At 47.2% G+C, this 16961-nt stretch overlaps 1 protein-coding gene across 1 annotated transcript in view; it reads left to right on the forward strand.

Moving 5' to 3' along the window:
- The first annotated feature begins 1742 nt into the window (after positions 1-1742).
- The window catches only part of LOC139047399 (uncharacterized), a 28765-nt gene continuing 13546 nt past the window's right edge, over positions 1743-16961 (forward strand). The window contains exons 1-7 of the mRNA XM_070521225.1: positions 1743-1852; positions 2536-2637; positions 4422-4602; positions 6780-6877; positions 8332-8548; positions 12572-12632; positions 14903-14955. Of these exons, the coding sequence (XP_070377326.1) occupies positions 4504-4602; positions 6780-6877; positions 8332-8548; positions 12572-12632; positions 14903-14955 (528 nt within the window). The 5' untranslated portion in view covers positions 1743-1852; positions 2536-2637; positions 4422-4503. The remainder of the gene's footprint in view (positions 1853-2535; positions 2638-4421; positions 4603-6779; positions 6878-8331; positions 8549-12571; positions 12633-14902; positions 14956-16961) is intronic.

Here is a 16961-nt window from a genome sequence, read left to right on the forward strand (position 1 = left end):
TTAAGATAATGTTCAGGAGCCTGGGAACGAGAAACCGTGATTGGCAGTAAGCCTACATAATCTGTGGAAGAGTGCGTTTATCTAGGTCGGTTACTCGCTAGAGACCGTGATCATGAGAAGGAAATTTAACATAAGAATAAGAGTAGGTTGAAGCGCTCGCGGCAGTCATTACCAAGTTATGACCGGCAGCATGCCGCTATTCTTGAAGACGCAAAGTGTGCAGTCATTGCGTTTTATCTACCGGCACTAACATACAGGGCAGAAACTTGGAAGTTAAAAAAGAAGCTGAAGAAAAGTATTTAAAGGCTGTAATAAGAATGGCGGAGCGGGAAATGATAGGCCTAGCGTTAAAAGGCCAATAAAGAGACACGCCAAGTCAGCTTTCACTGATAAAGTATTCCTTCATAAATGCGTGTTCTATTAATTTTTGCAGTAATTGGTTTATTATTAGCAGAGACGATGAAAATCAACATTCCATTGATTTTTTTTTAATTTTCACGCTGAAATCCCAGTGTCGGGACTTCAGTGCTGCACACGTAACATCACAGTTTTCCAAGTACTTTTTCGCATTTGGGCCGCTCTGGCTCAACGAAAGTTCTTGTTATTCGGAGAGTTCAATCTTTGTCTCTTTCTCTTCTTGAATACAACGTGTGGTCGGTATTTACCGATAAAGACCCGAGTCCGAGCAAGCGCGGTCAAAATTCTTGACCTCACGTAGAGCTGGTGCGGGAACTTCACGGTGGCGTCGCCACCAGTCCCTCGTGTTTTGTGTATTTTCTGGCTTAGCAAGGCTCTTCTCGTGGTAACAGTGGCATAGTTGGTAATGTAGAACAGTAATTCACTAATGTGGTTTCAGTACGGCTTTTCTAGTTAGTGTCCTTTTAAGAGATGGGAAGACTGCTGTTTGAATATGCTAATTTACATTAAGAGGGAGAAGTGTAGTTGAACAGAATATATGTTATCTGTAGGAACGATTACTGGTGGTCACTTAGAGTTACAGAATGGGTACCGCGAGAAGGGAAGCGCCGTAGCAGACGGGATTGAACTATATAGGTGGTGTGAAAAAAATTGATAATTTGGGAGCATAACGACAAGGCGCGAGATCTCTGAGAAAATTCCCACCTTATGGTTGCCAATTTTCTAAATTCGTCACGCCATCCAGTCGTCGACTGCGCCTACCTTCACTTGGCACCGTTTATGTAACCTTAATAGGCCACCGGCTATCCACCCTACGCATTACAAGACATACCCGACTGCACTTCTTTCTCCAAATGTCAACCAGACTATTGGCTATCCCCGTTTGCTATCCGATCCAAACCACTGTTTCTTAACGTTACGCCTGACAATTTCATTTCAATACTTCTTGCCCGTTACTTCTAATGTATCTTAGTTAACATCCAAGTTCCTGCTCCATATGTTAGCGCCGATAGAATGCATATGCTAGCACCGTTATTCCGGTAGATCTTCCTCTTCAGTATGTGTTTAATATGAGTTTATTTCCAGTCCCCGAGAAAATGCTGTCCAGTAATCGACTTCAATCCAGCATATTACGGCAGTTGGTCGAGACGGCCTTTGTTTGAGGCACGAAGTATGCTGTAGCCAGCCGGCAGTGCAGCCTGAAAGGCGCCCCGTTAGATCAGCACTGACGAGTTCGGCGCCAGCGAATGCATTCTTTATGACCGTCATGTAGGAACGACTTATTCTCAATTGTATCTTCGCTCAATGTATGTAAGAAGCGGCAATTCGTGAAGCCCCATCACAGCCGACAGTTGCTGCTTACCTTGCGCGTTGCTCCACCGAGCTACTGCGACCCACTCGACGAGAGAGCCTATTCGCTCCGTGAACTTGAAGAGTAAGTAGCAGATAGGTTTTTAACTTGACCGTGTACGCACTGAATACCGGGCTCTAAAACTTTCGATACCGACAGCAGCGCCAGATGACGTAGCCTAGCGGTAAAAAATGCATCGTATCTTGTAGGAGACGTTGCTCGTTCGCAATGACCTATGGCCGTCGTTCATCCAGAGGCAGGCGTTTCTACCTTCCGCACGTACAGGGTGTCCCAGCGATCATGCACGAAGGTTTAAAAAACGGTGACGGCTCATTCTACGTCAATAAGACCAAATGCATGTTGGGAAGAATGAGTTTGAAAGACCGGCAGCTATTCGTCTCTGACTTGAAATTAGGCAACTAACAGTAATGAGTAACTTTACACGACATTGCCTTTCTGGGAGGTGCAGAGAATCCTTAAAAAAAAAACGTGTGATGCATCGCGTACTTATCTTATTCCTACAGTGAAAGTACGCTAAATTTTAAATATACGCCGTGATACGCGCTCCAGCGCACATCTGTGCATAATAGGAAAAGTAGCGCTTGAGGCTTAACCCGTCTGCACCACTTGAAGCTACGCAATCAATTGCACCCACAAATCGAGACGCTGCCAATTGTCCTGTAGGGAAGCACCGTATCTGCGAGAGCACCTTTAAAGTGTAAGCTGGCACCACTGTAAGCAAGCGCTTTCTCTCGGGACTCTTCCAGGCTAACGTCACAGGTGCTCTTCGTTGATACCTCCACCGCGCCTCAGCTGTGTGAGAGATCCCGAGGAACGTCCATACGGCGAGAAAGCGACGCCAATTTCCGGTAAAACGAGTAAATAAACTACAGGGCCACATGATACGCCTGAGCCACTGTAATGCGATAGAATCATCAGGATCTGCCCAAGCACGCCTTTGATTGCACAGCCCCCAAGATCGGTCTGTGTTGTAACAACGCGCATCTAAACATTTGTAAGGACACGTATCAGACGCGCAAGAGGTCGGAACGCTTTACTAAAGTTCACGGATGTCAATGACGCCATGATATTTTTTTTTTAAGAGCGCACCTTTTAAGCGCCCGTTCCTGTGTTGTTCCTGGTGGTTGGTCGGGTTCTCGTCAAGTAAGTTCCTCCCTCATAATGAAAGAAACATGTCCGGCGGCGGGATTCAAACCTCGGCCCCTCAGCGGAGTTGCTCGATGCTCTAACCATAACGCCAGAATGTATTTTTTCGCTTTATCCCATTGGAACAGAATTTTCAGAAAACAATGCAGTACAAAAATTTAAGGTTGCCAACACATTCAAAAATCGGGCAAGCACGCGCAAGCGTCCAATAAGGACGTCCAGTCTGGCGTAAGCCACTTTTTTTTTTCGTTCGCACGTTTAACTTCATTTTTTTATTGCCTTTACTCAATTCACACAGATACATTATACAAATATACCAGACCGGCCAGGAGTGAGGAGAGAAACAATCAAAGCTTTGGCATGTACACCAGCTCTTCTAACCTAGCCAGAAAGCCAGTGTGGTGCCGTTTCTTGCATTTTATACACTTGAAACCACTCTGCCTGCAGATTCACGAAAGTAACACCTTAATGGCCTCGCGTCCAAATCGGCATGCGACCGATCGGCCATTCTCGACAACCAAATACGACGTAGGCCCGCAATCGTCGTCGCGCGTGCGTATGCTTCTAATCGTACCAACGCCAACTATCTCGGATGGTTGCCGCGTGTTGATCATGACGATGATTTCCGTAATTAAGGCCCATGCTCGCAGCAGAGGATCTTCCGAGGCGCGCGCAGGGCATATCGTGCCAACGCCCACCTAGCTGACGATTTCCATTCTAAGACACACATACTGGGGCGCATACATAATATGGGGCCATATACTGGGGCGCATACATAATATGGGGCCATATACTGGGGCGCATACATAATATGGGGTCATATACTGGGGCGCATACATAATATGGGGTCATATACTGGGCCGCACACATAATATGGGGCCATACACTGGGGCGCGTACATAATATGGGGCAATATACTGGGGCGCATACATAATATGGGGCCATATACCGGGGCGCATACATAATATGGGGCCATATACTGGGGCGCATACATAATATGGGGCCATATACTGGGGCACATACATAATATGGGGCCATATACTGGGGCACACACACAAATCGGCCAAGAAGCTATAGTCCACGTGTTGGTTATGGACGACGACTACCACGGTATGGCCCGTACCCGCAACGGAAGAATAGTCAAGAAGCGGCCATTACATATATTGGGCCAACTGGCTCTTTAGGATGATCACCGCCTGTTGACGGTGGTTAAAATAGATAACGAGAAATTAAGAAAATGCGAGCGAATGTTGGAGTTTTCGCACCGCGTAGAGCCCACCCACGTGTGCCAGTTCCCTTTGAACCTGATGAGGCAGGAATATAACGGGCAATCTTTTTTTTGCTTTTTGGGTGGGGGCGGGGAGGGGGATTTCATTATAACTGCACCACGAAAACTTCGACTCACGTAGATTCTAAACCTTGCGTCGGATCTGCGTTTTTTTTTTTCGCCGCACAGTTTCTTTTGTTTCTCTCTCTCTCTCTCTAGCAAATCGCAGGCAGCCGCAAGAAGCCATCGACGCCGTCGAGTTCCAAGTTGTGGTGCACCACCCCCGCCATTTCCACGAAAGATGTCTCTACTCCCGGCAGCGCCTAGGAACCTCAGTTCCGGTGGGCAGAAAGCCATAGCAGCGGCGCGCAAAGAATTTGGCATGCACATGTACTTCAGCGTAAGTGAGTCCCTGCGCCAGGTAGAGTAGTGCGAGAGATCGATCAATGGATTATTCAAACAGTCGGGCAACTAATTAGCAGGGAGGGGGCTGCGAAATAGTAAGTTTTGGAGACGATATCAAGCGTGAATTGCCTAGAGTAAAAAGCAAAGCGAATCGAATCAAACATCGAGTAATTAGGGGGTGTATTTACTATTAATATAATATGATGTTGACATCCTTGTATGTAGAGACATGGACGTGGTGGTCGGTAAATCACTTGGACAGCAACGTGCACGTTGATACACAACGCTTCAACATCAACATTTGGAATACCAGAATCAGGCATAACATCACCAACAATTTCCCTCGCTAAGTATACAGACGCACTGCCTCCACGTTGGTGACTTAGGAACTGAGCAGTGTTTCTATATTTTTCAAGTCTCAAGTACTTAAGGATTACGTGCAAACCACATCTGCGTTAACACTAACACATCATACTTCACCAGTACATCTTTCAGATCCGTAGTCAGCTGATCACCTTTCTTTTTTCTAGGTGCGAGTATTCAAGGTAAAAAGAGAAACAAAACTATCATTGTCATGGGGTAAACACAAAGCGCAAATCAAAGGATTCGGTTTTAGAATACGACACCATTGTGAAAAAGAATCCATGTTCTGGCCAAAACCTTGCATTCGCGATAAAGTGGAATTACGATAAGCATACGATAAAGTGAACAGGAATTGGTGATCAAGTAATGCTGCTGAAGGGGACAGAAGGACAGAAACTCCAACAACAGGCTGCATTTGTTCTCTGTGTAATAATTGTAATGGGAATATCTAAGCGTGTTCCAATGAATTTCAGATTTATTAAAATCACCAAGAAGGATTGCTTTGTGCTTGCTAGGGGGAGATATGGGTACTTTCATTAGAAGAGATGACCTCATCAAACAAAACAGGGGAAATATTCGGCGGTACAGAGAAAGATCAATTCTTTTTTCACTGCGCGTTAGGCTAATTTCTAGCCTAATCGACTTCTGTACCCTGTCTAACCTTTGTGGCGAACACACCTCAGTGAACTGTCGACAGCAGTCATGGCTCCACCACTTTTTTTGTTTAGATCCACTGAACTACCGGTCACTGTGGAAGACTTTGTAGTGTGGTGCAAAAAAGTCGGAAGAGGAAATTTCACTGCAGAGACAAGTTTTGGAAATAACAAAAGAAGACGAAATGACACTGCAGGAAAATTCACGTGCTTTGGAGCGAAGTCCACGAGCGTTTCGGTAAAAGATGTCCAAATTACATACCACTTTGATCCTTGGAAGTTAGGTCGGAATGTCTACGAAATAATAATAATAATAATAATAATAATAATAATAATAATAATAATAATAATAATAATAATAATAATAATAATAATAATAATAATCTCCCACAACTGGTATTGGTCACAACCGGTATGGGTATGGTTCACTGCAACACTGTCATCATGACACCTCTCGTCACAGTTCTTCCCACCACCAGCATCATACACCACCTTCGTGCTCATGACATCGTTTCCTTAGTGTCCAACAGTACGGCATCCGCCTGACTTGGAGCGTGTATTCCGGTATAGCATATGAATGGAGGCCTACACATACATCATCAAATGCACGCTGCCTCGACCCTCTGAATGCCCCCAATCGTATGCGGTGGTTGCAACATTCGCAAGCCCACATGTTGCTGGGTTTCCTACTTTATGGTTGAAACGTAAGGTCTCAAAGTAATCTGTCTCTCACCGAAGATGGGAAAGACTTCTTAGCCAGGTCAACAATTGGTAAAGCTACAGATCATGTGTTCGTAATGGGGAGAGAGGCGGTGGACTTGCACAGATACGCTTCCCACTTCAGCGTACTCCTGTCTCTTCTACCTCCACGCACTTGTCGCATCCATGAATGATGAAACTAGTGCAACAAAAAGAGCAGAAGACGTTGCACCGCATCAAGTGCAAAAACATCACTGCGTCCCTGTCAAGGCGCTCTGCAGCTTGTGAATTTAAGCGTTTCAGCCATGTTAAACATGCGTGCATTAAGTGCACATAAACAGAGAGACAAAAGCATATGTTTCAACTTTCTTTATAGTCTCAAAGAAGATTAGCATCATTTACATACCAACGTCGCAATGTGTTTGCGCTTACGTTTTTTTCTGTCTTTATGTTGCAGCAACCATTCAGTGCGGCCACGAAGGATTTCAGAGTCGAGCTCAGCAGGAAATTTGCGAAAAATTCAAAGCTCACAATCGTCGTTGAAGTTATGCCTAAGTAAGCTTCACCACCAGATGCGCTCCCGTGCTTTTTTCTACGAGTCAGACATTTTGCTCCAGACAGTTCTCTTTTTTTTTTCCGGGCGAGGATTGGTTTTGTGGGGAGAACAGTAACCTGTTGCTTGTACGAACTTCAGATAGTATTGCGTTGAGTTTGTTAGCGCCATCGTGGTAACGTCCAGTGCGTAGGCATGTTGCAACGTGTAGTTTCATGTTATAACCGGCGTGGTATAATGCAGTTTGTGATGCAACCGTCTCCACAGCACTCAATTTATCTTTAAACGAAGCTGTTACACCGGATACACGCGGCTTACAACGTGGGGCCTCCGTGTATGGTACAGTCTCCCACAAAACTTCACGGACCAAGTAATATGACAAAGCTCAATATCCCAGCCGCCCCACAACCGAGCCTGATGTTCGCATTTCCAGCCGCTGCCAGTATATGCAAACGACGTAGTGATGCAGGCTACTAGAAATACGACGCAGGCTACTCGGAAATTCAACTTTCTGCGAGATCCCGTGGTCCGCAAGGAGTTGAGGTTGACTGTACATCGGCGAAAGTCGACACGTTTGGGAGTTTCAGGGCCTCCCGAGTGACGTCAGTAAATCGTTCTGCATTAAGTACAAGGCGTAGGCGCCAGAGTGAGCTGTAACTAGCGGTGGCATATTTCGGTACGCCTTCTTTGCTCGTTTGCAGCCTGGACGCACTTAATTAAAGCAGATTAGTGGGCGCTCATTCTGAAAATGCGCTAACGTGGTAGCAATTGCATCTCGACACAAAGCGATTGTGCCTCGTCCTTGTTACTTTGTGGATGCATGTATTGGCGCTGTTACAGCTTTTATGTCAGGTATGCACTAACGCGCCCAGAAGTTTTAGTGAAACAATTGCATCTCGTATGGGCGTCTGAGAGAAATGGGTAGTTCCGAAGGGAATACAGTTTGGGCCAGTTAAAATGCAAGGTATTTAAACTATAGAACAACAAGCAAAATTAATTCAGATTCGCGCAACAGGTTAGTTAACACCAGTTTACAGAGAAACAGCCTTTTTTCTTAAATTAGTTCACACAGCAGTCACATAGGCGGTGATACGAAGAGAGCGGACAGTAATCAGTTACGATCCGTCGACGCACCGCCAGGCCAAACCTGCACATGGTGCACCTTATAGGCTGGCGAACCATGTTGCGCAAATGTTTGCTGACACTGCAAGCAGATCCCTCGTTTTCTTTTTTTTTATTGCTTATGTTCTCTACACGAGAAGCAACGGACAATTCACTCCATGGCTAAGCGAAGCAGAACTTGCCTCGCGCACATGTTAAATGTTAACATTGCGTACATGCTAACATATGTGAAGATATGTTAACATTTCGCATATTTTGCGCTCTTAAGACTTTAGACGATTTCGGAGGCTATGTGAATTGCTCAAAGGACTCCCCGGCTACGTGCTCCTTGCAGCAGCTTCATGGAGATTTGCTACGAGACACTCGAGGACAGCAACAGTTACTTCTACGTCAGCCGCGATCCCGTCGACGGCAAGCTGTACGCGGGCACCAAGCAACTTCAGCACCCCTACAACCACCACCGTCAGGACCTGCGCCTGAATAAAACCAAGCTTGACACGGGCAAGCCTTACGTCATCCAGCTCGAGTGGAAGGCCGATGACAAGATCGAGGTGCGTACCGCTTTTCCACTTGTGGCTGGGTTAGTTGGTTCGTGCCAGATACGATGTGTTACGATACGACTATAGAGGTGGGGCGAACGTCGGGTTCTTCGAGTACGCATCGAACACCGATAGTATAAGCATCGAACATAGAATCGCATGTCGAATAGTCAGAAGCATGCATTCGCAACAGTAATATGTATTCCGATGTAGTTAGGTACCACGTTTGTACTTACTAGTGCAAAAAGAAAGAGAAAAATAAAGAAGACTCCTAACTGTATTGGGTACAAAGGATCACTTTTAAACACAGGACTCCTAATTGGTCACTGCACAAATATCATCTCAAACGCTTTTAGAGCCTGGTTGAAAACAAGCTTTCCAAAAATGAATGGCTGCTGTATGATTAGCTCTCCAAAAACGACAAATAACTGGTAACTGAAAAAAAAAAGATTTGAAGTTGGCGGGAAAAAAACTCTATCTAAGGACTTGCTCGCAGTAGACACCTGTGAAAGGGCCCTTGCAAGGAAAGTATCAGTGGTTATAGCATAAAAATAAAACTGCGCGTAATTAGATTGCAAAAAAAAAAATCAGTGACATAATACAAGCAAAAATTACAAGTTGTTCATGTAAGCTTCCGCCGCAAAACCTAAACCAAGGCTTCCAATAAACATTTTTGTTTCTGCGTTGTTCCAAAAACATTTGTGGTTGTTTCATCTCTGGTAATTAGCGACACTTTGTCATCCACATGGAGAACAGCGGAAAGGTTTTAACAGTGGGTTCTTCCGAAATACACCGGTAATTTTGTGATATTCGACAATACCGTACACTTCCTCTTCGAGTACGAATGCTAATAGTCAGTGCGAAATATTCGATTCGCATTCGAAAAATTGAATAATTCGCCCACCCCTATAGCCAAGACGCGAAACAAAGTGAGTTGCGAGTGACGTTCTTTACTGTCCGTGTTGTTTTTTCCTGTGTGGTTCGTGTCTTGACGCATCGTACTAAGAACGTATCACAGCTGAGGTACGCCTTGTACCCCGCAGGTGAGAATGGTGAGAATTCAGGAGTGCAGATTTTTGGGCTAGTTGGTTCGTTGCATCGTTTCAAGTAATAGCGGTGGATTGACAGGGACAGGAAAGAGGACAGGACATGCGCTAACTATCAACTGAATTTCATTTCAGAAAAGCATGGCACTTATACCGGCTCACACGAGTGAAAATCGTCGCACGCGCAAACCCAGCATTTTCCAGATAGGCCATTTCCTTTCTGCTCAGAGAGATCGACGGGGCGCTGACGCAGTTCTTAAAAGCGAAGCTTAAGCGTCCTCCAATTTTTTTCTTAAAAAAATTATTTAGAACTATCATTACAAAAAAAAAAGGTCGGAGTTTCATTCGAAACGCGAAGCATCGACTGTGATAGCAAAATAATAGACAGCTATGCGAAAGTAAGGATAGTACATTTATCGGCCGCGTAAACTTGGAAACATTCGCCTGCTAACTGAATTAACAAGCATGGCGTCAGCGCGCGTAAGCAAACTTGAACACATCACACTCGATGAGCGAGCGGACACTCACTGTCGAAGCGCTGGCGTGAGGAATCGCGGCAGCAGCGGCGAGCGAAGTCACCTTCGTGCGGTCTATCGCTCCAACGCAAGAGCAGCGAGAACACATCGCGCACGAAGGTATGAGCCGTACGTCTGCGGGTCCCGGTCAAGACAGCGCGCGCGCGGCAGCAGTTGGCGTCGGAGTCGAAGCCAACTCCCCCCCCCCCTCCCCCCTCCTTCCCGCGTTGCCTCCCCGCTTTCCTCCATATGTGACGCGCGAGATTCAGCCGCGATCGTCAGGGGTGTGATCTTGTACGCGTTCCAAACTCGAACGGAGGCGGTCCGTTCTTTCCGTCGCGAAATTGGCGGTCCGTTCCGTTGCGTTCGTCCGATAGCAGACAACACGGAATGATCGACAGCAGATATCACTTCACAATTGACGTCATGGCGTTCGACACCGTTCAAACTGACCAAGCGTGTGCGGCTCGGAGGAACGGACCGCCTCCGTTCTATTTTGGAACGCGTACAAGATCGCACCCCAGTTGTCCTTGCTCCCGGTCGCGAAATGCGCCGTTGCCTGCCGGAGCACAACGCCACCCCCTCTCCCTCTCCCTCCTATCCCATCCCACCACTGCCTTTCGCGCGACGACGGCGTTAGCGGCCTTGCGATTTGTGTGGAACATCACGGCGACGGCGACGGCAGAAATGCGCATGCGGTATCCACATAATTGCTATCGCAGTAAAAGTAGCTTCAGTTTCTAGGCACGCGCCATTTAGACGTGTTTTTCAGAAAAAGAAATGTAGTATCTACGACGTCCAACGACGTCCCTAAGAAAGCCTTCTGCAGACAAAATAACAGTTAGCAGACGATTTCTCTTGACCATCTGCGAACAAGAGCCACCAGAACAGGACGTCGAGAAATTCTATTGGAAGTGGGTCGAACTTCGCATGAAAGTTAATCGGCATTCTTCTTTTATGCGAAGCATATTACTAGAGCTCAACCCAGCTCCTCAGGCGCGGCTGTGTCGCCTTCAATACCACGTGACACCGTGACTTCACGACAGAGGAGAAACGGGGCTCCAACTCGCGCCGTCGCTCGCGGCGTCGCGGCGGTATATAAGCAGTTGCGCTCGCCTCTGCTAGACACTCACGAGGTGAGATGCCTCCTGGAGACAGAGCTGCTCCTTGGAATGAGAAGCGAAGGTTGCGGCGTGCTACAGAGACTGTTTCTAGGTGGCTTTGCTACGGCGCAGCGACTACGCGCCCCGCATCGGACGCGGTGAGCGTCGAGCAACGCAGCGTTCGGCGCGACAACGAAATGTGCGCCTGAGCAAGCGCCGCACGCCTGAGCCGACGCCGACGACACCGACTTTTCTGCGACGCGAGCTCCTTAACGCTGTCGCGTTAAAATAAAGGCTAGTATGCTTCGCATCCTGGGCTTAACCTTAGCTAAGCCACAGCCAGTTTTTTTCTTTGTAGAATATGAGGGTCGGGTTCGGGGCGCACTGCACGTCTCGGCAGCGCGGTGTAAAAAATGGCTGTGGCTTAGCTAAGGTTAAGCCCAGGATGCGAAGCCTACTAGCCTTTATTTTAACGCGACAGCGTTAAGGAGCTCGCGTCGCAGAAAAGTCGGTGTCGTCGGCGTCGGCTCAGGCGTGCGTCGCTTGCTCAGGCGCACATTTCGTTGTCGCGCCGAACGCTGCGTTGCTCGACGCTCACCGCGTCCGATGCGGGGCGCGTAGTCGCTGCGCCGTAGCCCATTGTCTTACACCCCTTGGCGGGCCGACGGGAACGCTGTCGCGTTCCACTCTTGAAGGCGAAGCTTGAGCGTCCGCTTTGCAGCTATTATGACGTCATATGGTAGCTACGCGGCCGCGCGCGGCGCAGCAAGGAAGAGCGTGGTTGTGCGGTTAGTATGCTTCGCATAAAAAAAACGCTATTCATTCTATCATATGTTTCTGCACGCCTGATGATGTGTGGTTTTTGTGGCGCAAGGGCCAGGTTTGGCCAAAGAGCGCCATGACAAGTGGTAATGTTGACGGCGTATTATGAAGCTGTGACTTGGCTGTAGAGTGGCCTAAAAATATTCGCTGTAAAGTGCGTAAAATCTACGTACTATAAAATTATGGCGATGACTAATGAATACTATGAACATTAAAATCCATCGTACAAGAATGATGCAAAATATAAAATGTATAAGATGGTAACATTACTTGGAGCACTGCTGCCTCGCCAGAGCCCTTGAAAACAAGGGTCTAGAGGCATGTGCTATACCAAGGAGCTATCACAGCGGCGTCCTCTGAAGAGAGGACCCGCTATGAACATGTAGGGCTAAAAACATGCAAGACAACATCTTTCAGAAAACTCAGGACTGCGTTGGTGTCAAATAAAGGTTCTTGGCCGAGTAACATAACAGGATGAAGGGGGATGCGCTGCCGGTAGGCTAAGGGAAAATGTTTCTTTCTTTCATATTCGGCTTCCCGACACTCCAGGAGGACGTGGAGGACGGTCAGCCTCTCCCCGCATCTACCGCAGGTTGGAGGATCATTTTCAGTGAGTAAATAGTTATGCGTGCCAAATGTGTGTCCTATTCTCAGACGACAGAATAGGACATCTGTTCGGCGTGATTTTGTTACAGAGGGCCAGAATCCTAACTTTGGTTTTATCACGTGGAGCTTATTATTTGTTTCCGCGTCCCATAGGCGTTGCCAGTGGTTCCGTAGTTTCCTCCGTAAGAAGGGCTTCAGATCTGTGACAGGAACTGGAGCAGTGGGATTAGCAGAAGGCCGTACAACTGACGTGGCCATCTGGTCCGCCAGAACATTACCTTCGATGGTCCTATGACCTGGCACCCAGCATATAGTCACATGCTGGTTAGATACATATGCTTTACATAGGACGGAATAGAGTTCAATTATAACAGGATTTTTGTGCTTGCAGAACGATATCAAAGCCTTCACAACACTTAGGGAGTCCGTATATATAACTGATTTTTTGAGTTTTGATTTCCTTATATGCTTCACGGTCGACAATATTGCGTAGGCCTCTGCCGTGAAGATACTAGTTTCCGGATGCAGTACGTCGGATTCCGAGAAGGATGGCCCGACGGCTGCATAGGACACCCCGTCATGTGACTTCGATGCGTCTGTGTAGAACTCCGTGCAGGAGTGTTTGTGCTGGAGTTCCCGGAAATGCATTTGGATTTCAATGTCTGAAGCGTGTTTTGTAACTTGCATGAAAGATATATCGCATTGTATGAGCTGCCACTCCCAAGGAGGTAGTAGCTTGGCTGGATGCATTAGGGGGAGCTCGAGGAGTGGGACATGCATTTGATCACTAAGCTCCCTCACACGCAGCGAGAAAGGCTGTCTAACGGAGGGACGATTGCGAAAGAGTGTAGCATATGTCATGTCATTGATGGTATTAAAACAGGGATGTTGTGGATTTGAGTGGACTTTCAGAAAATATGTTTGGCTAATGTATGTTCTCTGCAGATGAAGTGACCACTCATTTGATTCTACATATAAACTTTGTATGGGACTCGTTCTGAAAGCGCCTGTGGCCAGTCGGATTCCTAGATGGTGGACCGGATCTAGCATCTTTAGCGCGCTCGGGGCTGCAGAATGATAGATCACGGCACCATAGTCTAGTCGTGATCGAATGAGGCTCTTATAGATATTCATTAGACACTTCCTGTCACTACCCCACGTAGTCTGGGATACAAGTTTCATTATGTTCATTGTTTTGAGACATTTTTGTTTAAGATATTTAATGTGGGGGACGAAAGTGAGTCTGTAGTCAGGTATGACACCCAGAAATTTGTGTTCTTTGTTTACAGGTATCTGTTGTCCACGCAGTTCTATGCAAGGATCTGGGATAAGTCCTCTCTTTCTTGTAAAAAGAACACAAGAGCTTTTGTTAGGATTGATCCTAAATCCATTCCTGTCTGCCCACGTTGACACTTTGTTCAGGCCATGCTGTACCTGTCTCTCGCAGACTGCGAGGTTACAAGATTTGAAAGCTATTTGAATGTCGTCTACGTAGACAGAGTAAAAGATGGCGGGTGGTAGTGAAGCACGAAGCGTGTTCATCTTCACGATAAAGAGGGTGCAGCTGAGCACGCCTCCTTGGGGTACACCCGTTTCTTGCGTAAAAGGACGTGAGAGTGCATTGCCGACTTTTACCCGGAAGGTACGATTTGACAGATAGCTTTTGATTATATTAAACATATTACCGTGGATGCCCATTTCTGACAGGTCTTTTAAGATTCCGTAACGCCACGTTGTGTCATACGCCTTTTCCATATCGAGAAATATCGATAGGAAGAACTGTTTATGTATAAATGCGTCCCGGATATTCCCTTCAACACGCACGAGATGATCGGTTGTGGAGCGCCCTTCTCGGAAGCCGCACTGATAAGGATCAAGCATTTTGCTCTGTTCAAGGAAATGAATGAGTCGCCGATTTATCACCTTTTCGAACACCTTACAAATGCAGCTTGTGAGGGCTATCGGGCGGTAACTTGCCACCGAGGAAGGGTCTTTGCCTTGTTTCAAAATAGGGACTACAATGGCTTCCTTCCACGCGGTTGGAAGGTACCCTGCATCCCAGATGGTGTTGAAAAGTGTAAGTAGTGTAAGTTGCGTGTCATTGTGTAAGTTTTTGAGCATTTCATATAAGATTCTATCAGATCCTGGTGCGGAACTCTTGCATGCGCTCAAGGCCGCTTTCAACTCGGCAGCACTAAATGGGCAATTATAGGGTTCATTCTGTCGGCATTTATTGATGAGTGGCTTGCATTCTTCTATTTCTTTATATTTCAGGAATGATTGCGAATAATGGTTGGAGCTTGATACACTCTCAAAGTGCTCCCCAAGTGAGTCTGCTTGTTCAAGCAGGGTATCGCCTTGTGGGTTTACCAGGGGGAGTGAATAAGTTTGTCGTCCTCTTATCCTGTTAACCCTGTTCCAGACCTTCGATTCCTCAGTATAAGAGTTGATGCCCGATAAAAACTTTTGCCAGCTTTCTCTTCTGGCCTGCCGGCGGGTTCGCCTGCCTTGTGATTTTACTTTTTTAAAGTTAATAAGATTCTCCGCAGTGGGGGAGGCGCGTAGCAACCCCCACGCTTTGTTCTGATTTTTACGTGCGATCCTACAATCGTCGTTCCACCACGGGACACGCCGTTTGCAGGATAGACCATTTACTTGTGATGTACATTTAGATGCGGCATCTATTATGAAGGCTGTAAAACATTCGACTGCAGCGTCAATTTCTAGCGAGGACATGTCATCCCACGAAATACAAGATAGAGTTCGAAATTTTTCCCAATCGGCAGTGTCAATTTTCCACCTAGGAGCCTGTGGTGGATATTCCTTTTCTTCGGGTGTTCTAAGCAGTATTGGGAAGTGGTCGCTTCCGTAAGGATTGTTGTTAACTTGCCATTCGAGTTCAGACAATAGTGACGGGGAGACTAGGCTAAGATCTATTGAAGAAAATGTTCTGTTTGCAAGAGAATAGTATGTCGCTTCCTTCTTATTCAGTAGACAAGCACCAGAAGAGAAAAGGAACTGTTCAACAAGACGTCCTCGCGCATCTATACGAGGGTCGCCCCACAGGTAGTTGTGTGCATTGAAGTCGCCAAGAACCAGATAAGGTTCTGGCAATTCATCTATAAAGGACTGAAATTCATGTTTAGTTAATTTGTAATGTGGGGGTATATAAAGCGAGCAAATAGTGATGAGTTTGTTTAGCAGAACAGCTCGCACCGCCACTGCCTCAAGGGGCGTACGTAGCTGTAAAGATTGACATGCTATACTTTTATGAGTGAGAATCGCCACACCACCCGATGATGCGACGGCATCATCGCGATCTTTGCGAAACGTAACATAGGTACGGAGAAAGTTTGTGTGTTTGGATTTTAAGTGTGTTTCCTGTAAACACAGCACTTTTGGATTGTGTTTATGGATAAGTTCTTGAACATCATCAAGATTCCTAAGTAGACCTCTGACATTCCATTGAATGATTTGTGTATCCATATTTTAAATTTAATTGGTGCTGTGTTTACGGAAACGGAAGGGATGTCTTAGATTACAGAGCCCTTTCGAGGCCCTGTAACCGGGGTTTTGCTCTTTTTGAAGCGTTCGAGGGAACCTCGCCGCTCCTTAGGCGCCTGGGGCGCCTTGGGGGTAGGTGTAGTGTCCATTGCCTCTTGTGAGGCGCCGGACACGTGCTCTTGCGAGCGAGAAGTTACCAGGGAAGGGCCCGCCTTGGAGGGCAAGACCCCTGCGCCCACCAGCCCGGAGGTCGATGGGGTTCCCTGGGGGATTTGGCTGCACCGGCCATTGCCAGCACTGGAAGGGACCTGGGAGGTTGAGGCAGCCTCGGCTGCGCCCACCTTCGGGGTCGATGGCCCCTTTTCCTCGGTTGGCGGAGCAGCGCTAGCTGCAACCACCGTGGGGGCAGATGGCGTAACTGCCGACTCACTGCGTGTGGGTCGGACAGTCGCCGGAGGCCGTTGTGACGCTGCCCCCTGACGCGCCACTTCGGCAAAGCTTTTCTTTGGCAGGTATGCTACCCGCCTGCGTGCCTCTTTGAACGTTATATTTTCTTTTACTTTTATAGTTACTATTTCTTTTTCCTTCTTCCAGGAGGGGCACGACCGCGAGTACGCGGCGTGATCCCCGTCACAGTTCACACAGTGGAGAGAGTTATTACATGCTTCAGTGGCGTGTTCAAGGGCACTACATTTCGCACATGTCTGGCGGCCTCGGCAGCTCTGCGAGCTGTGGCCGAAACGCTGGCATTTGAAACATCTCAAGGGATTTGGCACGTACGGTCTTACACGAAGCTTGATATACCCGGCCTCAATTGACTCGGGCAGGA

The sequence above is a fragment of the Dermacentor albipictus genome, chromosome 7 (genome assembly GCF_038994185.2).
Source record: "Dermacentor albipictus isolate Rhodes 1998 colony chromosome 7, USDA_Dalb.pri_finalv2, whole genome shotgun sequence".
Classification (NCBI taxonomy): domain Eukaryota; kingdom Metazoa; phylum Arthropoda; class Arachnida; order Ixodida; family Ixodidae; genus Dermacentor; species Dermacentor albipictus.